The sequence below is a fragment of the Eptatretus burgeri genome, chromosome 4 (genome assembly GCF_056783735.1).
Source record: "Eptatretus burgeri isolate ZD-2024b chromosome 4, Ebu_testis_v1, whole genome shotgun sequence".
NCBI classification, from domain to species: domain Eukaryota; kingdom Metazoa; phylum Chordata; class Myxini; order Myxiniformes; family Myxinidae; genus Eptatretus; species Eptatretus burgeri.
The window spans coordinates 136,406,197-136,430,728 of NC_140964.1; the positions used below are offsets into that span (position 1 = coordinate 136,406,197).

Consider the following 24,532-nt stretch of genomic DNA (forward strand, 5'->3'; position numbering starts at 1 on the left):
TGAGGGTTTACTGTGTACATACATGCACATGCAACATCTTGCAATGATTTACAAGGAACTTCAATGCAAGAGGCCACCATTAGGCCCATCAAGTCTGCGTAAGCATGCCAATATGTAAGATACCCTCCCCCATCCCAAACCCCACTCCGACTCGGTAACTATCGACCTCAATTTTAAAACTATCCACTTTTCCCATTGTCACTACTTTTCCAGGGAGATTGTTCATGCATTTCCTACTCTCGAAAGGCAGTTTTTGCCAAGTTGCCGAGACAGTTTTTCCTTGGCTCGTGGACATAGTCCTGGACAAGTCGCCACTCCGATGTAGTATACTGAATGGCTCGTTCTTCCCAGTGAGCTGGTACTCATTTTGCCGATGTTGCATCGATGACAAGCTGAGTCAACTCACCTGGTGTTATTTTAATGGCATGACAGGGGCTCAAACTCAGGACGATAATCTGTTAATCCAGCCACCTTTTCCAATAATCCAACACCAGGCTTGTATTTCAAAGTCTCAATGATTCAAAATTCAGGATCACTGCACTCACCTCCACTCATTCATTCCTCTTTTGTTCCCACCTGTGGAACCAACTTCCACATTCTTTTCAATCTCATCCTTCCCTCCAGGTCTTTGTTTGCCACCATCTCAAATTATCCCCCATCTAAAACCATCCTCTCCTCTACCCCCATTGACCCTCCCCAAGCACCACCTCTTTTCAAATATCTAGTTTTTCCTTCCGGAGAGTTTGCCTCTATATCTATCCTGTCCACCCTATTCATCCTCCTTTACCCCTCATTCCTTCCCACACCCATTATTTGTCCAAGTCTCCCTCTATTTTGTCCTTCAACCCCACTATTGATACCCCGCCCTCCCCCTGTTCCTTTTGTTCTGATGCATCGTGATCCCTTCAGTGTTCTCGCTCAAGCACGAGCCTGAACTCTGCTGGCAAACAACAACAACAACAAAAAAACTGAGCTTCACCAACAAAATTCCTCAAACATGCAGTAAATGTTTACAAATATTCATGACTTCCTCAACCTTGTAATGAAAGTTGAAGGATTTTAAAGGAAATGGAGAATATATAATATGATTGTCTTGGACAACTCTGCTAATCTTAGATAACAATGGAAAGATAGATGGAAAATGTGACCAGGCGTAGTTACATATTTACATACTTAATAACTTTGTGTCTGTCGTCAAAAAGTTGACTGTCCAAGAAAACTGCAGTCATGTACTTGGAATTTTTTTTTTATTGTGACCTTTGATGACATTTGACTGAACTGTGGGGTGAAGGATCAAGAGAAGGTTATAACACCAAATGGTATGCTTTGTTGCGCACATATGTCACATTCCACTCTGCGTTAACACAGAACAAAGGTATTCTGAACAGCTGCAACGGCCAAAAAAAAAACAACTCGAAGGGATTAGATTTTAAAGGAATATGCAGACAGATTGGCATCATAGTCTGAGAACTTGTCTGCTGATAATGTGACCCAAAGTTTGAATCCAGTTTACCATAATGATTTGTGGAATTCTTATCAGAGTGTGTTAGAAATCACCAATAAAATCGAATAAGTGAACAAGTTACTAGCAAGGCAAATCACGACAAGGAAGGTTTCAAATCACGTGTGCGGACTCACCGAAAATGTCTTGCCACTTGTACTGCTTGGAGCATCTGTCACCCCCACTGACGAGTGTGATAGCCGAGCAGGGGAGAGAGAGACAGGGCGAGCTGGGACGGCCCTCCGGCTTGGGGATACTGATGGAGACAACTTGGTAGGGGAATGACTGCCAGGAGATGAAATTGGTGATTGGGACTTGCGAACTTTGATTCTTTCTGGTGATGGAGAGAATGTGCGCACAGGTGAGCGGGATGTGTAATAACGGCGCTTCGACAATAAATCCCGACTAAAGGTATTGCCACTGTAGTAATCAAACCATCGACACTCATCCCGGCCTCTGTGCTGTGCCGCAGACGTAATAGTCTCATCGGTTTTCCAGCCGTGTCGGCTGTGCCCCGGTGGAGGTTTACTGCTCACTTTGTCATCAGAGCCAGAAACACAGAGAGTGACTGCTGCATATGCCTCCCCAAGAGAGTTCCACGCTCGACAGGTGTACGTGCCACTATCGCTGGAACGGAGCTCGCAAATAGTCAGCCGAAAAGTGTCCCCATCATCTGAGATTCGGAAGCGACCACCTGACCGAAGCTGATCTTGATCCTTCTCCCAGGAGACCGAGGGTGCAGGGCTTCCAGCAATGCGACAGCTTAAAGTAGCGTCCTTACCAAGAGCGATGGTGTAAGCTTTGGGTCGTGACAAGAAACGAGGAGCACCGACTGAATGTGTATCACTCATTGTTCTTTGTGCTACGGGTGTGGGACGGCACAATAATTATAGTGTGCGGTGATACTGATCATTTTAAAAATCATGTTATTACCACTGATGAGCATTTCCTTTTGGAGCAAACAGTTGCTTAACATTACAATTGGTCATGAAAAACACATTTCTTCATCGGAAATTGGATTGCATCGTAACACAGTCAAGAATTTCACAAAATAATGAAACAACAACAACAACACAGTCAAGATTCTCAGAGGCAATACATAAGTGAGTTTTTGGTGGATACCTGTACCTGGAAAGACATTGGTTTTTTGGGAAATTGAGCTTGATTGTGCTGTCACAACACAAACAATAACTTGATCCAAAAATGGGCTTAATTCACAATATTAATTGCATTCCTTCCATGAGTTAGATCGAATTTAACATCAACATGTTATTAAAACTAATCTTGCATAAAAATTCATTATTATACTAATCTTGCAGTTATGATTATTAAGATAATTAAACATTGTGAACATTCAATGTCAATTTTGCTTTCATGCATTCGCTCACAAACACCAAAGTGAATTTCCATGTGAAAAGGAACAAGGTCGAGTGGGGCTGAGTGTGAGTGTGAGAGTACCCTTCATGAGTTGCATTCGATGATAATCCCACCTTGAGCTGAGATCGAGTTTCATGTTCTTTAAAAAGATATAGAACAGATTTGTTTCATCACACACTCAGCTTGCAAGTGCATTTTCAGGGTAAGGCAAGCTAAAGGTGCACTTGATGTGCACCCACCGATTCTGAGAAGGTTTCCTGGCCTGTTAGTCTCATTACTGCACTCAGGTGGAATTCTCGAGCCGGTCGGGTGATACACTGACAGGTACCATGCGCCCAATAACCACAATTAGCAATCCGAGCGGAGATGTGCAGGTACGTTTTTTGTACTGGGTACTAATTACCACAAACCAATCGGTCCGGTAATGGACATTATGAGCAAATGTAACTTGTGATGAGAGCACACGAATCACTCTGAAACCTCGCGATTTTATAATGATGTATTCACAGGCAAAAAGGTTCGGAATACAGGGAAGCAATACAGGAACTTAAGGTACAGCCATACGTGTCCCCGAGTCGGTATGAACAGTCCTTGCTTATCTATGCATTTCCTTAAAGGCATCATACACACCACAGAAGAAAGGACCAGCAGAACAACAAGACTGAAATACCAAAGACGATGCACGACAGGATTCAACAAGTCCCAAGTGGAGCGATAGCTGTGGCAGGAAACACAGTTATAAAATACATATATACACATATACATCTATATATAAACATACATACATACATAAAACATACATACATATATACATCTATATATAAACATATACAAACATATACATACATACATATATATATATATACACACACACATATACTCGTAAAGGTGCCCGTCTTCGACAGGCGTCACTGGCAACATATGGTAAAAAGACAGATAGCATGAATGTATTTTAAACAATGTATGATATATCATTTTTATCCATTGATTTAAGAGGATGTTCAATATCACTGTTCGGACCAAGGCTCGGGCTTGGACTTGGGGGATGATTGCAACAGAATTTTCATCAGAGGAGTGACTTGAGGAGTCTTCATATTCCTTGTTATTATTGGCATCTGCCATCACGATCGAACTCTGACTTGTGAGACGGTTGAAAAAGTACTTTTACGGAGCGGTAGACTCAAGGCTCACTGAAGCACTGAAGGCTCGAAGGCTATTTCTGCCGGTTCAAATTTCAAGGATCAAGCGGCCATTGTTGTTCAATTCAAGTTGGGTTGCCAGATTTTTACGTGCACGTGCACATAATCCCGCACCCAACCGGAAATCCCGGTATCCGCAATCCCGGTGCTCAATCCCGCACCAACCCAGAAAAGACCCAAGTACACTGTCAGTTCTCACCTCCAGACTAAAACGATGATCATGATTTTGGGTTTAACCGTAACTGACCAGGCGATACTTTGTTGGCAGTTGGTCCGGCTGGGCAGCGGGTATCGGTCGATGAAAATTTCAAAACGGCAACCATGTATAAAAAAAGCAAAGAAATACTTTGTACTTCATCAGAAAGCCATGGTTTTGTGAAGAAACTATGGCACATGGAAAGTGCAAATTCGTCAGGTATGAACTCAACTGTTTTCTCCCCAAATGGAGCGTGATTCTATGAGCCGAACTCATCTTAGTGGTCCTCGAAAAAAATGGGAAACATTTTTATTTCTTTTTTGTGCAATAATTCCTCCCATTTTGCAAATGGAGTTTTTGAACTGTTTAACTACCATAATCATCAAAACGAATTTTGAGGGGCCTCTTCAGGAAGACAATTATATCATTACTATATCTGTCAAAGCTTGTTTCATTTCATGCAGTTACAAAAATCTGAATATATATATAGAAATATATATTTAGTACATATAAATATATACATACATATATATATATATATATATATATATATATATATATATATATATATATATATATACACACACATATATATATATATATATATATATATATATATACACATATATATACATATATATATATATATATATATATATATATATATATATATATATATATATATATATATATATATATATATATATATTGTTGTGGTTACCAAATTCGCAAACCACCATTCAGGTCCCTTAGGTGAGGTATTTCGGTAAGTACATGTGTAGTTAGGCCCAAACCCGTTGTCTAGTGGGAATACATGTCATTTATGCGTGCTGCGACTCTTCAGGATAGCCGTTTTTCTTTTACTATCTTTAATTTGGACCAACCGCCATGATTACCACCACAATCACAACATCAACCACCAACCACAACGCCGCTTCACCACAACCGCCACGACCTTCACGTCACACCTCGCAACTGTAGCATTGCCACCGTTCTTGCCCCGCTGTGGGTACCGGTGTTGGACTCGTGCAGGGCGCGCGCCGAATAGCGTGTACAAAATCACGGATTTTGTGCTTCAAAAACGGATCAAAAACGACACACGCCCACTTTTTGCCGTCCAATCGGTGAGCGAGGGGCGATTTGGCCCCGCCTCCAGGACGATCGATATATGCAAATTTGTGGATCAAAAAGCCTTCACGCCCACTTTTTCTCGGGCCAATGGGGAGCGAGGTGAAAGGTCAAAGGGAGGGGGTCAAAGGCGAAGCTACGGGGGGATAAAAGGACCGTGTTCGTCAGTCAGGAGGTCGAGAGTCGGAGAGTCCAGAGGCGGAGAGTAGGAGAGTCGAGAAGAGGAGAGTCCAAAGAAGAGTCCAAAGAAGAGTGGAGAGTCGGAGAGTCCAGAGTCAAGAGTCGGAGAGTCCAGAGGCGGAGAAGTGGAGAGTCGGAGAGTCCAGAGGCGGAGAGTAGGAGAGTCGGAAGCAGAGGGTCAAGACTTCGCGGGCGGTGGAGCTGCTCGTCGTGTGCGTTGGAGTCGGAACGGAGGGGACGAGCTGTGGAAAGGCGGCGACACCAGACGAGGGGGTGCTCGCGTCGTGCAGGAAGCTGCACCCGAGGGAGGCCGACAGCGCGACCTGGCCGAGGTGGAGACGCTCGTCGCACATAATAAAGATCCTCTATACCCCGAGCATCAGCAACCCCCTCCTGTTTCCCCCCCGCGCTGAGATAGTGCGACCAAGGGGGCCCCTTTCCCACCCCCTACCAGACACCCTCCGCGAGGCCCGCGGGGTTGGGGCGCCATCGCCGCTCCGCGTCTCATCATCAGACGGGTAGGCGCGACCCGGTCTCGGCCTCAGGCCCGCCTCATCCTTGAGGGTATTCTTTCCTTGGTTTTGGGTATGTGTTGTCGGCGCCGTCTGTGAAGTAGAATTTTATAAGTGTTGCCGTGTGCTCGGTAGTCGGTATTAGCTCTGCATTGTGTTTTCGCTTTTATATTTGCTTTTTGTGTAAATGGAATTGTGTTTTTTCTGTGTGCTTTTGGTGGAATTGTATATGTGTGCTTCCCGTGTGCCGCGAATAAATGTGCTTTGTGTTGAACTGTTTCCCACTTCGCTTCGTCATTTCTCCCATTGAATCCTCATCTTGCTTCACGTAAAGGGTTGGTAGTGGGCTGAATACGCCCGATAATTAATCGAACCGTCGAGGTCGACGATAACACCGCTCGGTTATTCTGATAGTACGGAACGGGTCGCTTAAGTGGCCCGTGTCCGAAGTCGACCTGCGGCGAGGTGCGATCGCCCGGTCTACCCTCCGCGTGGGTACTTAGGTAGGTCGAATTTGGCGAGCAACCCTATCCCACGCGGGGGCTGATTGGCTCGATCGCGGTGAGACCGAAAGGTCCACCCGTGACTGGTTCCCGGCGTTAGTCCGAGAGGGTCACGACTGGATTGTCCGTCCGGTGGGCGACGTGCCGCGATTCGAGTTACGTGGCCGTCGCATGCCGGCGGGCGCGAAATCCGCAACACTGGTGTCAGGAGTGGGATACAAATTCATCGCCCTCCTCACGGCACTGGTATCGGAGAACAGGAAAACAGGCTCTCCTGTCTCCGGCTAAATTCACGGGAATCGGTCCAGGGGTGAGAGAAGCGACCCCCGATTCCCTCCAAATTACGAGCGAGTTAAATTAACCCTTCACGAGAAGCAAGATGGCGTCTCAAGGCGAGCGGGAGCCGGGGGTATTAGAAATGTATATGTGTAGTAATGTAGGATCCATGGTCCAGGATGGAATCCCCGAGCAGGAAATGTTGATTGTGCAGGAACACGGACTCGCCCAACTGAACCCAGGGCCCGAGGTGGGTGCGGCAGCGGCCGCGGTGTATGACACCCCCCCCCTCTCCACCAAGACCCTTCCCCAACCCCTGCCGAAACGGCTCACTCAAGCGCACCCGACATGGCCCAGCTATTCACCATGCTGGCACAAATGAAAACTGAATTTATAAACGAAATAAAAAGCATGAGCAAGCAAATGAAGGAAGAAACGAAAAAGCTGCGGGGTGAGACGCAGAACATGGGCCGATGCCTGCAGGCGGGCATGAAGGCCGTGACAAAGGAAATAATAGTTGAGACAAGGGAGGTAAAGGGTGAAGAGTTGGCAGAGACACGGGAGATAGAAAAAATAGAGGAAAGACTACACGAGGAAGACGGGGTAAGTGACGCACACACACACACGGAGGTAGTGGAGGATAATGGGGGTGAGCTGGCGGACTGGGTAGAGACCCAGTGCGAACACCTGGATGGACTCCTCCAGGAACGAGGGGAGGGAGTATGCCCCCTTGAGGTGAGTCACGACCAGGTGAGTTCGGTCGTGCTTCGCGAGGTTGAGGGGACGGGTGCTGTGAACGGGTGCACGGAGAGCTTGGGGGGTATAGAGGCCCCGGAGACCCTTGTGGGGACACAAATCCCCAGTGTGGTTGTCCCTGTGTGTGTGGTGCAAGGTGTGAGTGCGTCCCCGTGTGTGGAAGCGACCCCGTGTGTGAGTGGTGTGGTGGCGATGGTGCCGGAGTGCGTGCTTCCCAGCACGCCGTGTGTGGATGAGGCACCGCGGGTTAGTGCCCCCGCGTGTGTGGATGAAACGGCCAGTGTGAGTGAGGCACCGCGGGTTAGTGCCCCCGCGTGTGTGGATGAAACGGCCAGTGTGAGTGAGGCACCGCGGGTTAGTGCCCCCGCGTGTGTGGATGAGGCACGGAGTGTGGATGAGGCACCGCGGGTGAGTGCCCCCGCATGCGTGAGTGAACGGCCGTGTGCAAGGTCGTTGTGTGCAAGGGAGACCGTGTGTGTGAGAGAGCGGTATGTGAGGGAGATGTCGGTTGGCATGCGGGAGCACGCAGCCGCGTCTCCCGGTGTGAATGTGATGGAGTGGACTGTGTGCGTCGTAACACGCAGGTATGCGTGTGTGGAATGGAGACGGAGACGGCGACAGAGGAGAGAAAGCCGAGTAGCGGCTGTAGTTGTTTCGGGGACCGTGCCGGGTTCACCCAGCAGTGAGCACGCGGTCCGTGCTGTGCAACGCACGAGACCACCACGTGCTCGCTTGCGAGAGTGAAGTCCCGGTCCGGAAACGCACGCGGTGGATTTGCCGATCCCGCGGACGGACAAAGTTTAGGCAGGTAAATGGATTTGGACCGGACGGGTTCTCCACGCGATCGTGTGTGTTAAGCTCCAACGGGCAAAGCACATGTGTTCGCGTGGGGAACCCCTCGAGACGTGGGGCTTGTGTTTTTTTTTTATGCGCACGGTGACGTCATGGCTGCACGTGGGGTTGGAATCCGGCAGGAGGGGTATCTCTGCCGGATGGTCCCATCCAAGGAGGGACGAGGAACACGTGCAGCTGCATGACGTCACGGGCAGGTGCAAAGTGCGCGAGCTCTGAGTTGCCGCGCTGGCGCTGCGCATGTAAAGAAAAAAAAAAAAAAAAAAGAACAAGCCTCACTTTCGGGTACACAGGATTCCTGGGCAAGGGGTGGAAGACCCCCTTGACCTGGGCACAGGATGGAAACTAGTTAGGGGGAAGGGTTAGCTTAGCTAGACCGACTTCATGGGGCAGGGGTAAGTCCTCATGGAGTCCGTGGAATGGATTAGTTAGAGGGATTGTAGCCAGATTTAGGTTGGGAAATGAAATGATTTATTTGGAGACAGTGACAGACCTGTGAATGTGTAGAGGGGACGTAGTTTAGCTACGTAGTGTTAAATGGACGTGCTATAGTGTAAGGGACGACGTGGGAGCACGAGTTAGTTAGGGGAGGTAGTTAGAAGGATGGCAGAGTTCAGTGGTGTGTGTGTTGAAGAGTTGGTGAGTTGTGAGGTGAGTACTTGTTGAGTGAGTGAGGCCAGCGGGTCTGTGTGAGTGGAGTGAATGGGGAATGCATGGTGCGATGAGTGATTGGGGGGAGGAGTGACTCCCGCCCAAGGGACCCCGGGGTCAGAGTAAAGTGAGTTAGCTGGGTTAGTCAAATTGAAAAATGGAGGTCGTTTTGCTGTTGGTGGGAAAGTAGGCTCGAGACCCATTTGGAGGGGTGCAGGAGCCCTGTTGGCGGGCTTGGGAGCGTGGCTGCGAAAGGTGAGTATCGCTGAGTGGGTACCCCGGGCACCAGGCTAGTCGGCCGCGGTAGGCCATGGGCCCATGGGGGGCCGGGATAGAGTAGTGGGCACGGGTGCGCCTGCTTGGTGCGGGGGCCCGGGGCGCCATTAGCCGCGTGGGCAGTGTTGTGGGCACGGGTGACCCTCGGAAAGGGGCCCGGGAGGCCGGCCTGCCACGTGTGCGTTTCAGGGGAGGTGCCATGGGGGGCACTCCCCGGTGTTAGGGAGCTGGTAGGCTCGGAGGCAGTGTAGTGCCCGGGGGTGCCATAGCGGGAGAATCGGCAGAGGGTCGTGCCTGCCAAAGGGAGCCACGTGTCCCAGCCAGGAGACCGTGTGAGGGCACGGAGAGAAAATTGGGGGGCGAGGCCCGAAATTGTGAGGACACCAATACAGGCGACGGGAATCTGGGTTGTTAGAACCAATAGTTTAAGCGAGAGGCGCTTGTTGAAAGCCCCGGGGTAGTTTAACAGTTAAATGGTTAGGGTAGATTAGGAGATGTACCCCTCCGCACCATCCATCCCCTCGCTGTCGTTGTGGGCCGCTGGACCCACTTTGGGTTAGATCGCCGAACTCTGGGGAGGCCATTCTGAGGCTTCGTTGGGCCTCGACACAGGACGTTAGCTCTCCCTTGTTCCCCTCCGGGAAGGGAACGTAGGGGTTGGGAGTAGGCTAGATAACAGGATAGGTTAGCCGAACAAAGACGATAAAGGGGGTTAGGGGACGATTTATAGAGGGGAAGTAAACATAAAAATAAAAACATAAGTTGGGGCTAAATTGGGGTTTGACAAATTAAGGGAGTGGGTATGTACAGTGACAGGCAAAGGCGATAGGTTGGGAGGGAGACAGGTAGGTAGGTCCGAGCCCGCCCTCCAAGTGGCCAGCACCACCGCACTCCCTCCACCAACCTCCACTGAACGGCAAGAGCTGGCCAACTTCATCGGCTGGCCGTGTTTTGCTTCAAGGCGGAGGCCGGCCAACTTCATCGGCAGCTGTTGTTTTGCTGCAAGGCCTGTGCCATCGGCTGGCCGTGTTTTCTTCAAGGCCTGTGCCGGCCAGTTCATCTGCCGGCTGTGTTTGCCTGCAGCGGCCTTCTTCTGCGGGCTGTGTTTGCCTGCTGCCTTTGCCATGCCATGCCCACTGCCCACGTTCACCAGCCCCCGTTCAATTTTTGCTTTGCCCCCCCCCCCTGTTCGTTTCCATGTGCGCCAGGATCAGAAAGCAACAGTTTGCAAGCTGCAAGAACTGCCCTGTTGGCAGCTACAACACGGGCCTGCAGTGGCGGCCCGTGCACCGTGTTTGCGTCCATCCATTCATGCATCCATTCGTTGTGCTCATTGCGTGTGCCACTTGAGCTGGCACGGAGACTGCGTTTGTGCAGCCCATGCACCATTGTGGTTCACTGCGTTCAGTTCAAAAGGGAAGGCCTTGGACTGCGTGTGAGCAGCCAGCCACGTTCCCTGTCACCTGCATTGTTTTGAGCCAGAGACTGCATGCGGGCAGCCTGGCTCCCTGCTAACTGCTTTTCTTTTGCAGAGTTCAATGATCCTGGGCCATGGTTTCGTGTAAAATTTGTAAGTTAAGGTTAAGATGTACTGTAAATATGAGTGCGCCCCCCGGCATGTCTGTCTAGCGCCGGCAATTTTATTTAAGTCGTCCGTGTGAGTGAGTTTGTTTAGATAGTTACGCAGCCCTCAGGTTATTTATTTTGGGGACACGAATACCATGAATGTCGCACTCAGGGATCCGTAGGTAAAATGTACTAGGGAAAACTACACATGATGGCACACGAAAATTTGACGACTCGGGACGAGTCTGTAAGGGAGGGTAGTGTTGTGGTTACCAAATTCGCAAACCACCATTCAGGTCCCTTAGGTGAGGTATTTCGGTAAGTACATGTGTAGTTAGGCCCAAACCCGTTGTCTAGTGGGAATACATGTCATTTATGCGTGCTGCGACTCTTCAGGATAGCCGTTTTTCTTTTACTATCTTTAATTTGGACCAACCGCCATGATTACCACCACAATCACAACATCAACCACCAACCACAACGCCGCTTCACCACAACCGCCACGACCTTCACGTCACACCTCGCAACCGTAGCATTGCCACCGTTCTTGCCCCGCTGTGGGTACCGGTGTTGGACTCGTGCAGGGCGCGCGCCGAACAGCGTGTACAAAATCACGGATTTTGTGCTTCAAAAACGGATCAAAAACGACACACGCCCACTTTTTGCCGTCCAATCGGTGAGCGAAGGCCGACTTGGGCCCGCCTCCAGGACGATCGATATATGCAAATTTGTGGATCAAAAAGCCTTCACGCCCACTTTTTCTCGGGCCAATGGGGAGCGAGGTGAAAGGTCAAAGGGAGGGGGTCAAAGGCGAAGCTACGGGGGGATAAAAGGACCGTGTTCGTCAGTCAGGAGGTCGAGAGTCGGAGAGTCCAGAGGCGGAGAGTAGGAGAGTCGAGAAGAGGAGAGTCCAAAGAAGAGTCCAAAGAAGAGTGGAGAGTCGGAGAGTCCAGAGTCAAGAGTCGGAGAGTCCAGAGGCGGAGAAGTGGAGAGTCGGAGAGTCCAGAGGCGGAGAGTAGGAGAGTCGGAAGCAGAGGGTCAAGACTTCGCGGGCGGTGGAGCTGCTCGTCGTGTGCGTTGGAGTCGGAACGGAGGGACGAGCTGTGGAAAGGCGGCGACACCAGACGAGGGGGTGCTCGCGTCGTGCAGGAAGCTGCACCCGAGGGAGGCCGACAGCGCGACCTGGCCGAGGTGGAGACGCTCGTCGCACATAATAAAGATCCTCTATACCCCGAGCATCAGCAACCCCCTCCTGTTTCCCCCCGCGCTGAGATAGTGCGACCAAGGGGGCCCCTTTCCCACCCCCTACCAGACACCCTCCGCGAGGCCCGCGGGGGTTGGGGCGCCATCGCCGCTCCGCGTCTCATCATCAGACGGGTAGGCGCGACCCGGTCTCGGCCTCAGGCCCGCCTCATCCTTGAGGGTATTCTTTCCTTGGTTTTGGGTATGTGTTGTCGGCGCCGTCTGTGAAGTAGAATTGTATAAGTGTTGCCGTGTGCTCGGTAGTCGGTATTAGCTCTGCATTGTGTTTTCGCTTTTATATTTGCTTTTTGTGTAAATGGAATTGTGTTTTTTCTGTGTGCTTTTGGTGGAATTGTATATGTGTGCTTCCCGTGTGCCGCGAATAAATGTGCTTTGTGTTGAACTGTTTCCCACTTCGCTTCGTCATTTCTCCCATTGAATCCTCATCTTGCTTCACGTAAAGGGTTGGTAGTGGGCTGAATACGCCCGATAATTAATCGAACCGTCGAGGTCGACGATAACACCGCTCGGTTATTCTGATAGTACGGAACGGGTCGCTTAAGTGGCCCGTGTCCGAAGTCGACCTGCGGCGAGGTGCGATCGCCCGGTCTACCCTCCGCGTGGGTACTTAGGTAGGTCGAATTTGGCGAGCAACCCTATCCCACGCGGGGGCTGATTGGCTCGATCGCGGTGAGACCGAAAGGTCCACCCGTGACTGGTTCCCGGCGTTAGTCCGAGAGGGTCACGACTGGATTGTCCGTCCGGTGGGCGACGTGCCGCGATTCGAGTTACGTGGCCGTCGCACGCCGGCGGGCGCGAAATCCGCAACAATATATATATTCAAAGATGAAGATGAGAGCAGCCGGCTTCATCAGGCACAACAGACAAAATCGGTCTGTTGTGCCTGGTGAAGCTGCCAAAATGTTACCCGAGACCAGGTCTGCTCGCATTTTTGCTCAAATTAGTGGAATCGATCTCCTGTTTTTGATTTTTGGTTTGAAGTGCCACCTTCTCAAATAATGCATCATCCCAACTGCCCCAATGTTATAGCAAAAAAAAAAACAAAGTAAATTTATTTATATTTATATATATATATATATATATATATATATATATATATATATATATATATATATATATATATATATATATAAAAACATACAACATTATATTATTAAAATAAAATAGAAAATACATATATATATATATATATATATATATATATATATATATATATATATATATATATATATATATATATATATATATATATATACATATGTATACGAGGTACGTCTTAAAAGTAACGGGACTGACCAGAGAAATTTTATTCCAAAAATATATATTGAAATCACAGCTCGTCCCCTTCAAAATAGTTTCCCTCCAGTCTCACACACTTGTCCATCCTCTTCTGCCACGCTTCGATGCACCCCCGGGAGGCTTCTTCTGGAATCTTCTGGAACTCTATCATCACGGCCCTTTTGATGGCCTCCACATCAGGAAATCGCGTCCCCTTGATCACCCCCTTGAGCTTGGGGAATAGGAACAAATCATAAGGGGCCAAGTCTGGCAAATACGGGGGTCACTCCAGAGTTGGCACGTTCCTCTCCGCCAGAAACTGTCGGATACTCAGGGCACTGTGAGCAGGGGCGTTGTCATGGTGAAGCACCAGGTGTTGTTCTCCCACAGATCCCTCCTCTTGTCCCGGACTGATCTCATGAGGCGCCGGAGGATCTGCTTGTGCACAGATTGATTCACTGTTTGGCCCTGTGGTAGAAACTCGAAGTGGACGATTCCCTTGATGTCAAAAAATGTGATGAGCATCACCTTGACTTTCGACTTCGACATCCTTGCTTTCTTTGGTCTTGGTGATGACTGACTTCTCCACTGATGACTCTGCCATTCAGTCTCAGGATCGTGTTCGAATATCCACGATTCATCGCCAGTTATGACTCTCTCGAGTAGGTCTGGATCGTCCTCGAGGCGATCGATAATGTCTTGACAGACAGTAACTCTTTACTGTTTATGGTCCTCGGACAACAGCTTGGGAACCATCTTTGCGCACACCTTGCGCATTTCGAGATTTTCAGTGATGATGCTCCAGACAGTGTCCTTGTTGATGAAAAGTTCCTCAGCAATCATCTGCACCTTGAGTCGACGATCTGCGTGCACCATCTGCTTCACATGCTCGATGTTGTCCACCGTTCTGCTCGTTGAAGCTCTTCCAGACCGTAGATCATCTTCAACCTCCTCCCGTCCCTCTTTGAGCCTCTTGTGCGATTCAAATGCACGTGTATATAGGTTTCTCCACTGAAAATGCACGTATGTATTGTTTCTCCACTGTTTTTGGAAGCAAGGCAAAGGATTCAGAAGGTGTTTTACCAAGCTTGGCCAGAAACTTCAGATTGGCTCTCTGCTCATGACTCAGACGAGACAACGTGTAAAGCACGACCTGTAAAAAAAAAAAAATCACCCAATGAGCGCAGTCAACCATATATATATATATATATATATATATATATATATATATATATATATATATATATATATATATATATATATATATATATATATATATATATATATATATTGCTGGAATGTTGTGAAAGACTGTGACACCACCCGTTCGTTCAAGTTGTGTAAGTGGAGCACACAGCAGGCTCAGTCCTGTTACTTTTTAGATGGACCTCGTGTGCATGCCTGGTGTTGGCTTAATGGTTTGCGTGTTGGGCTTGGGATCTTCAGGTCCTGAGTTCAAATCCCACTGTGCTGTTGAATTAATACCAGGTGGGGTTGACTCTCTGCCTGTTATCCTTCCAAGGTCAGCAAAATGAGTGCCAGCTTGCTGGTATCCTGTGTCGGAATGGCAACCTGTCCAGGATTGTGCCCAATCACCAAGCAGACTGCTTCCGAAGCACAAACGCTCTGCACAGAGTGTGGTCCCAAAGGACGGATGGATGGTTTGACTCAGCCTGTCATCCTTCTGAGGTCAGCAAAATGAGTGCCAGCTTGTTGGTATCCTGTGTCGGAATGGCAACCTGTCCAGGATTGTGCCCAACCACCAAGGAGACTGCTTCGGCAGCACAAACGCTCTGCACAGAGTTTGGTCCCAAAGGACGGATGGATGTTTTGACTCAGCCTGTCATCATTCTGAGGTCGGCAAAATGAGTACCAGCTTGCTGGGATGATTGAGCTATCCGAGTATTCTCTGTCAGAGTGGCGACCCATCCAGGATTGTGCCCAATAACGCAGGAGACTGCTTTGGCAGCACCATTGCTCTGTACAGAGTATGGTCCCAATGGATTGGATTGAAGAAAATGGCGGGACTGGAGTCAATCGGACAGATGGAGATTCTGCAAGGTAGAAACAGAAAGTACGAGCCACCTACTATCAGGATGTAAAAAACACTCATGTCAGAACAGCTATACACGTAAAGGCACAACAAGTTACGTGGAGTAATCCACCAGCACATCTGTAAATGTCTCAATATCATCGTTCCAGAAAACTCATGGAAACATGAACCAAAAGCAATCACTGAAAACAAGGAATTAATGCTCACGTATGAACGAATGCTCCCTTCGTGTGTGAACACAGAAAACAAGGCATTGCGACCGGATGTAGTACTGAGGTACAAGAAAGAAAATAAGGCATTACTAATTGAGGTTTCAGTATCCAGCGAGTTTGGCCAAAACAATGTCAAAATCAAGAAAATGACAAAATACCAAGATCTCAAAAATGAAGTGAAAAGGTCCTGGAAGTTGAAGAGAACCAAAATTGTAGCAGTAATCATTGAAGCAACGGGAATGATGAAGAAACCGAGTGGTTAGATCTTTAAAAACTTTACAGATCTTAGAAACCATACCTGGGAATATTACTACAATCAAACTGCAGTTGGACGCTGTCCGGGGCTCAGTGATGATCCTCAAAAGAGCCCTCGGAACACAACTTTGAGAACAAGAAAACTTTCCAAACTGGTCCACGAATCGTGACCCCTTACTGAAATAATTATGGAGAATAAAATAATTACTGAAACCCACATAATTATGGAGATACCAATCAACGACACACACATACAAATATTCTTCAAGACCTGGGAGAACTCCGTTCCACTTTCTGAAACCCACATATGGAGATCACAACCAACCAACAACACACACACACACACACACACACACACACACACACACACACACACACACACACACACACACACACACACACACACACACACACACACACACACACACACACACACACCATCAATGCCACAGCTGCATGCAGAGTTAACACACTCAAGGCTTTACACACACAAATTTTAGACAACAAAATGTCACTTTCTGCAACATCCAAACAAATCATTCATAGCACCATAAAGTATGCCAACCGAAGTTGGGCAACAGTAATATCTGATACCAACATTCACATGTCACAAATAATTCAAAATGAGGCCCTGAGGATCACAACGTTGACAAATGTCCACAATCTCTCCATAAAAACACAAATACTCCCAATCCAGGATCACCTCGACATGCGAGGAACCCAATTTTATCGGCAGTGAATGATCCTTTACACCCTGTACCTTCATATTAAATAAACCCTTAACTCAGAGATTCAAAAAAAAGATTCCACAGCACACCGCTACCACCACCTATTCAACATCATCCGTCCTCCTTCCTCCAATAACTCCCTCCACAAACACCTAACTACCTTCTCGAACCAACACTATCCCCCAAATAACATTTGAAACGCCCCCCCCCCCCCACATACACGAGACAGAATTAGCTCTCTCTCGAGAAATGACAGTGCATCTCGTTCACCAACCATTTCTCCAATAATAGACACAGAATCCACCTCGCCGACGATCCACCGTGCCTGCACCACAACACAGTTCCCTTCCTCTCTCTGTGTGCCCTGCAATCGCACAGCACGGTTAATCTTTCAACATTACACCCAAAAAAGATGTTTGGGAGCTAACATCACCGGATACCTTCGGTCCAACGGCTTTGCGACCAAGTGATGCCGAGGCTAAAACACCTGTACCAATAGATCACATTACAGACATTAAGAAATTGTGACAAGATTGCACCATTGTAGGCAAAGTTGATGTTGAGTGTCCCTGGAGATTAGAGCAGGAATTTCTCATTTGCCAGCACACAATGGCCTCGTCTTTTTAACTTGTCGTGCTCCTCTCTTGTTTGCATAATAAATGTGTGCTTGGTTGTTGGTTGCTGCATTATTCTCCCAAAAACAAACAAACAAACAACACTCATAAGGCAAGTCGGCCGAATTGTGCCTCAAAGGTCCAAACAACACTCATAAGGAAAGTATTCCTCATTGTTCCTCAAAGGCCTAAACAACACTCATAAAGCAAGTACGCCTAATTGTGCCTCAAAGGCCTAAACAACACTCATAAGGCAAGTAGGCGTAATTGTGCCTCAAAGGCCTAAACAACACTCATAAAGCAAGTACGCCTCATTGTTCCTCAAAGGCCTAAACAACACTCATAAAGCAAGTACGCCTAATTGTGCCTAAAAGGCCTAAACAACACTCATAAGGCGAGTACGCCTCATTGTGCCTCAAAGGCCTAAACAACACTCATAAGGAAAGTAGGCCTAATTGTGCCTCAAAGGCCGAAATAACACTCATAAGGCAGTAGGCCTAATTGTGCCTCAAATATCGAAACAACACTCATAAGGCAAATAGGCCTAATTGAGCCTCAAAGGCCTAAACAACACTCATAAGGAAAGTAGGCCAAATTGTTCCTCAAAGGCCTAAACAACACTCATTGTGCCTCAAGGGCCTAAACAACACTCATAAGGCAAATAGGCCTAATTGAGCCTCAAAGACCAAAACAACACTCAAAAGGCAAGTATGCCTAATTGTGCCGAAAAGGCCTAAACACTCATAAGGCAAGTACACCTCATTGTTCCTCAAAGGCCTAAACAACACTCATAAGGAAAGTAGGCATAATTGTCCCTAAAAGGCCTAAACAACACTCATAAGGCAAGTTCACCTCATTGTGCCTCAGAGGCCGAAACAACACTCATAAGGGAAGTAGGCCTAATTGTTCCTCAAAGAACAAAACAACACTCATAAGGCAAGTAGGCCTAATTGTGCCTAAAAGGCCCAAACAACACTCATAAGGCAAGTAGGCCTCATTGTGCCTAAAAGGCATAAAAAACACTCATAAGGAAAATACGCCTAATTGTGCCTAAAAGGCCTAAACAACACTCATAAGGCAAGTAGGCCTAATTGTGCCTAAAAGGCATAAAAAACACTCATAAGGAAAGTACGCCTAATTGTGCCTAAAAGGCCTAAACAACACTCACAAGGCAAGTAGGCCTAATTGTCCCTAAAAGGCCTTGATGTGCAGCAAACGTAAAAGAGACTTCAGATGACGTGAACAAGGAAGAGTTTGAAACTACCAGTGAGTGAAACTTGGACGATCTCCCAGAAATAGGATGTGAAACCCGAGGGACTAGATGCGTGATCTTAAAGTAAGTCACACACTGGATTGTTCATTTAAAAACATTATTCTGATTACTTGTTACCAACTGGAGTTCATGTCGAACCCCTTATGGTTCCACACTCAGTCTGGAGAAAAAGGACTTGCGAAGGTTTTTTTTTTAACTCTCTCTTTGCGTTTCTGAGCACGATCGATATATTCGCCGATTTGCCTGAATCTCGATATCATCAACGCCGAGAATGCAAGCGGCACATTCGATCGGTCGTTATGGCATAAAATTTTGCCGAAGTACTGTACTGCTCAACTGGAGGTTTATGGAAGTGCAAACAAGGCAAATAGTGTTCGACAATGGTCAAGTGTATAACTCGATTGAAATAAAATAGAGGTTTTAAAGGTCGTACAAGAACAAGCTACCATTGGATCGGAAGTTTACCGCCGTCGATTCACCGTCTTTTACACCACCTTATCGAACAAGTTAAATGAACTCTTCGTGCCTGTTGTTTATGTTCTTTACGACGTCCCGAACAACAGGAAGTTTACCGCCATTGATTCACCGTCTTTTACACCGCCTTATCGAACAAGTTAAATGAACTCTTCGTGCCTGTTGTTTGTGTTCTTTACGACATCCCGAACAACAGGAAGTTTACCGTTTGGAATAATTTTTAATGTTGTTTGACTGCCAGAAACACAGGTAAAATGAAAAGAATAACCTTACTCATCTGCGCGCATGTGCAATCAGGATGACATTCCGTACATTTTGCCAAATTGCGGATAAACTACAGGTTTGTTTCCTGATTTATATTCGTGTTCAAAATATAACATTCCATTGGAATTAAGTATTTTCTCAATCGCAGACTGACATCTGCAGACAGACAGACAGAAGCAATTGCTAAACCCCGCTTTGTGATTCGCGTGTGTGTAGGTTAATGAGCCTCGAATATTGGGAAAAATGAAAAATCAGGAGAACTTACAATATCAGAAGAGTTGTAGCCAATGCAAGGAGGAGGAAGTGGACAAAGATCAATCACAGATGTGTGCAGTGTTGACTTTACAACTCAAGGACATCACTAAACTCTATTTTCTCCAAAGTAAAGTTAATTTGTTTTGTCACTTAAGATAATTTCGACAAATACATCAAAAGAGAGACGATCATGTAAAAGGAGATTTTCTCATCTAATAATCCTTTTAAAATTTCCTTCTTCACAGGAGCGAGGCTCATGGAAGAGCAAGATAGATCAGACAGTGAGACAAACATTGAGGGAATGAACGAACAAGGGGAGGAAATGCTGATACTAGCAAGCAAGATAGTTGGGTTCATATAGGTTAATGGGGGTAAACAAAGATCACGGGACAGAATTGGGGATGACAAGAGATGGCGGTGCACTGCTTGCTTGAAGCCCCAGAGGGAAGAGTGAGCCTCTGGGAGGTGGTTCCTCAAAAAGGAGAAGCGAGGAATAAAACAGTAAATAATAATCCTTTGAAGTCACGTGTTATTCTATCAAGGGTAAAACACCAATTGGATTCTTCAAAAAGGTGAAAGTGCATTACTTTTGAGCTACCTTGTTAGTTAGAAAAAGTATATAGTCAGGATGTTGGTGTAGCGTCAGTGTCACACAGGCATGATGGGCCAAATGCCCTTCTCCCGCAAAGTTCCTTGTGCATGCTTATGTTTTAGAAAACAACACTTGAATTTGTTTACAATAAGTTTTGCCTCGACCTGTTGGAACCTTCACATTCCCCCAAGCAAAATGCATCGGAATGAACAAATTGTCAATTCACTTATTATTGATGGTTTGATCGGAGTTTAAAGATTTCCATTGAATAACACCAGGTGGGTTGAAACAGCCTGTCATCCTTGCGGGGTCGGCAAAACGAGTACCAGCTTACTGGAAACAGGGGCACTGCATCAGCGGCACAGATGCGCTCCCAGCAATGATGCAACCACAGACGACATACGAAATAATAATAATAATAATAATAATAATAATAATAATAATTGACCTTTATATGGTTAAACTTCAATCCAAACTTCTCCCAGTGTACTTGTCATGCTGATGGCAGAAGCCTCCAAAGCATGTTTATTTAATTTCCAGCAGTTCAGCTGTCTCTCTCCATCAGGGACACTACACAGCAGCAGTTTCACAACGCAGCTATTTGCAGAGTTTACAACGTCTCGTTCAGAATTATCTCTCGTTTATGATTCTTGCTGTTAGGCGACACTGATCCCAACCACCTGGGCTTCATCACCTGGGATTTGTTTCACTAGGACAGTAACCTGTCTTTTAATTTTTCTTCTCCCTCTGCTATCATCCGACATCTTTCCTGTTGTTACTTCTTTCCCTCCCTTTCCTCAGTTTTACCCATCACTTAAATCAGTTTGTCCTTGTCACACACCAAAGCTGCACACAAAATTTCATCCGGATCCGTCAACAACTTTTTGTGATATCCTGTACACAAACAAATAGACAAACAAACAAGATGACATAGCGCAGAGCACGATACTTGCAAAATCCATGAAACAAATTTGACCTCAAAAATAATTGGTGGTTGAATTCAACGACCAAATGTGCAACTCCTCTTCAAATCACAAGTGAATCGGATGAAAATTGGCAATTTTAGAAATTCGGCTGATGTGGAGCTCCGACATAATTGGCTGGTTGAATTCAGTGACCTGAAATATAAATCCTCTTCAAATTTAAAGTCAATCGGATAAAAATTGAGGATTTTAGAAATACCACCAAAGTTGTTGAGCTTTGACCTATGTTGACCTTTTGACCCTTTGACCTCAAAAACAATAGGCTTCTTCCTTATGACAAACTCTACAATGTGGTGAAGTTTCGTGAAGATCGGTTTTAAATTGTGATCTGTTGGCGACAAACAGACAAACAGACAGAATAACAAAATAACAAATGTAGAATAACAAAACAGATTAACCAATGCACTTGAAAAATCTTCGATTTTGCAAGTAACAAACAGACAGAAAGGGGTGAAAACATAACCTCCTTCACCTTCAGTGGTGGAGATAGCAACAACAAAAAAAGAGCAATCACATATTGCAGACCCTCACCAGGACTTGTATTGTGTGGTGTTTATGTAGTGGTGTGTTATGTAATTAAGAGACATAACTGGAACTGTCACTTTATAACTACTGTTATACATAACAGTGATGACTGGGTTACCAAGACGTCCCGCTTTGATGCAACCCCGCTTTCTTCGGACACCTGACCCAGACCCATGACATTTATTGTTATTCAACTTAATTCAGAATGGGATTAAAATAAATTCAATTCAAAATTTAATTCAAAAGACTTATTCAAAAAAGTACACATAAAAAAAAACAAAACAAGCTCGAATGAACTAAGATCCTCGTCCTCTTAATGATGACGTCATAAAAACGAATATGACGTCATTGTGATGTATCAGATTTGCGATAAATTATCTGTGCTAATGCCCTGCTTGATTCCCGCAAACAAAATTCAAACGGCTTGCCTCGTTTCGGCGATTTCCATTAGCAGCGATATAATGACGTCCACTTTTTTTTTTTTCTCGGAAGAAATTCCAAAATCGGAGATGGTTACTGTCTGCGCGTGGGCTTTCTGCATATGCATGGCAAGTTTCACGAAGATCCGATGAAAACTCTGGGCTGTGAAACAAAAAATGTCAAAAAATAGGAATGACGTCATAAAAATTGTTATGACGTCATAGTGATGTATCATATGTGCGGTAATTCATCTCTGCTAATGCCCTGTTCGATTTCCGCAAACAGAATTCAAAAAGCTTGCCAAGTTTGAGATAATTTTTTAGGCGATTTCCATTAGCGGAGATATTTTGACGTCATAACTTTTTTTCTTTGAGGAATTTTCAAAATCGCAGATGGTTACTGTCTGCGCAGGGTGTTTTTACATATATACGCCAAGTTTCAGGAAGTTTCGATGAAAACTGTAGACTGTGAAACAAAAAAAGTCCACAAGAACAACAACGTGAGGAAGACTGAGAGATCCTCCTCGAGGATCTAAAAATCTCCCTTATTCCCCACGACGAGTACTCGCCGTGTGCCAAGTTTGAATTTTTTTTTCCTTGGTGCGGTTTCCGAGATACGGAGGTCCAAAGTTTTTCCGTTTTTCGAACAAGGCTGCCACACCACGTGACCTATGACGTCATAATTATGATCAAATATCATTCTCCATGAGCAGTCGCACCAATGGTGAAATTTCGTCTCAATTCAACAACTCAAAACACTTGCGAAGTTACCCTCGCAAAGAAAGACACAAAAGTTCTGTGCAGACAAACAAACAGACAGACAGACAGACAGAGACGGGCCCAAGCGAAATACCCTCTCCTTCGGCGAGGGTAACAACAACCACCACCACCACCATCCATGACAAACAAATAAATGGGACATCAGCAACATGCAGTGGTTGGGACTGAAGTGCGGCCCACTGGAATGTCACGATATCATCCAGCATGCCAAACGCTTTGACTAAAGTCTACTTTGGACTCGCCCGAATGGAAAAAACCTGGAAGTAAATTTAGATGGCGTAACCCGAATTGAAAGATGTTCTAAATTGTGCCAACAAAGTTTGATGATGATGCCCGAAGTATTAAGAGAGGAGAAAGAAACCACCTGGACAGACAAAGAGATCATCAATTGCTTCGCTCGGTGGACGACGAAAACCCAAGTCGGTTGCATCATCTCGTGCTGGCTGGAGATCGTGATATCCGATGGAAAGAAAGTGACAAAAGAAGCATTTTATCATTATTTTTGTTGAAAATTTACAATCTTTCAAATTTGATTTCAAATCTCAGTTCTTGGTCAAGACCCATAAAATATGCGAAGGAAATAGTCGTCGACTGATGAGGTTTGGTAAAGGCTCATGGAGTTCTTACATTTACTGTGATTTAGTCAATCATATATGGACGAGGTCAAGCAAGCCAATCTTTTCATTTTCCGAGCAAAGGTCGGGAAAGTTTAAATAAATTGGATTCCTACTTGGGTCTATCCATGAGGTGTGTGTGTGTGTGTGTGTGTGTGTGTGTGTGTGTGTGTGTGTGTGTGTGTGTGTGTGTGTGTGTGTGTGTGTGTGTGTGTGTGTGTGTGTGTGTGTGTGTGTGTGTGTGTGTGTGTGTGTGTGTGTGTGTGTTACAAAAGGAGTGACACTGATCATAAATGAGTCATTATGCTGACATCACCGCTAATCTCAGATCACGTCTGTGTGGCACTCAGGTCTTTGAAGACTGAGATTGATGATCACATGTTGAAGCAGAGCCACCGATCCAGATGGTGTTGGCATAACTGATGCACATGATGTCAGTGTGATGCCACATTGAAGATCAGAGTGTCTCCTTTTTTGTATAATTTATCCTTCCCAGTTGCAATCTCACTTCCAAAATGATGATCAGCAGGGCATAGATAATGTGTTCGTGTGGGAGATGACACGAGTTGTTAACAGGTCATGGAGCATTTGATGTCATGGAACTCGACCTGCACATTGCTGCCTCATCAACTTGGGGTACAGAAAATAAATTCGAAGATAACAATATACGCCCGAACAAGAAGGTATATACAGAATTGTGCTACTACATGGAAAACAGCATCCTGGTTGCCATGGCAACCACTTGAGATGACGAACGTATATCACGACACACCGTCTCCACAGTCTGTACTTATGTACCAAATATGAAACGTGAAAGTTGAAAACTTTGGGAGTTAGAGTGCAGACAGGAACGGACAGACGGACAGACAGACAGACAGACAGGCGGACGGACGGACGGACGACCGGAATCACATAATATGCCCGGATATATATATATATATATATATATATATATATATATATATATATATATATAT

The 24,532-nt window shown here is 46.2% G+C and overlaps 1 protein-coding gene across 1 annotated transcript in view; it reads right to left on the reverse strand.

The window, feature by feature from the left end:
• The window catches only part of OBSCN (obscurin, cytoskeletal calmodulin and titin-interacting RhoGEF), a 498,370-nt gene that overhangs the window by 460,922 nt on the left and 12,916 nt on the right, over positions 1 to 24,532 (reverse strand). Inside the window, exon 2 of the mRNA XM_085876584.1 lies at positions 1,639 to 2,363. Within this exon, the coding sequence (XP_085732710.1) occupies positions 1,639 to 2,352 (714 nt within the window). The 5' untranslated portion in view covers positions 2,353 to 2,363. The remainder of the gene's footprint in view (positions 1 to 1,638; positions 2,364 to 24,532) is intronic.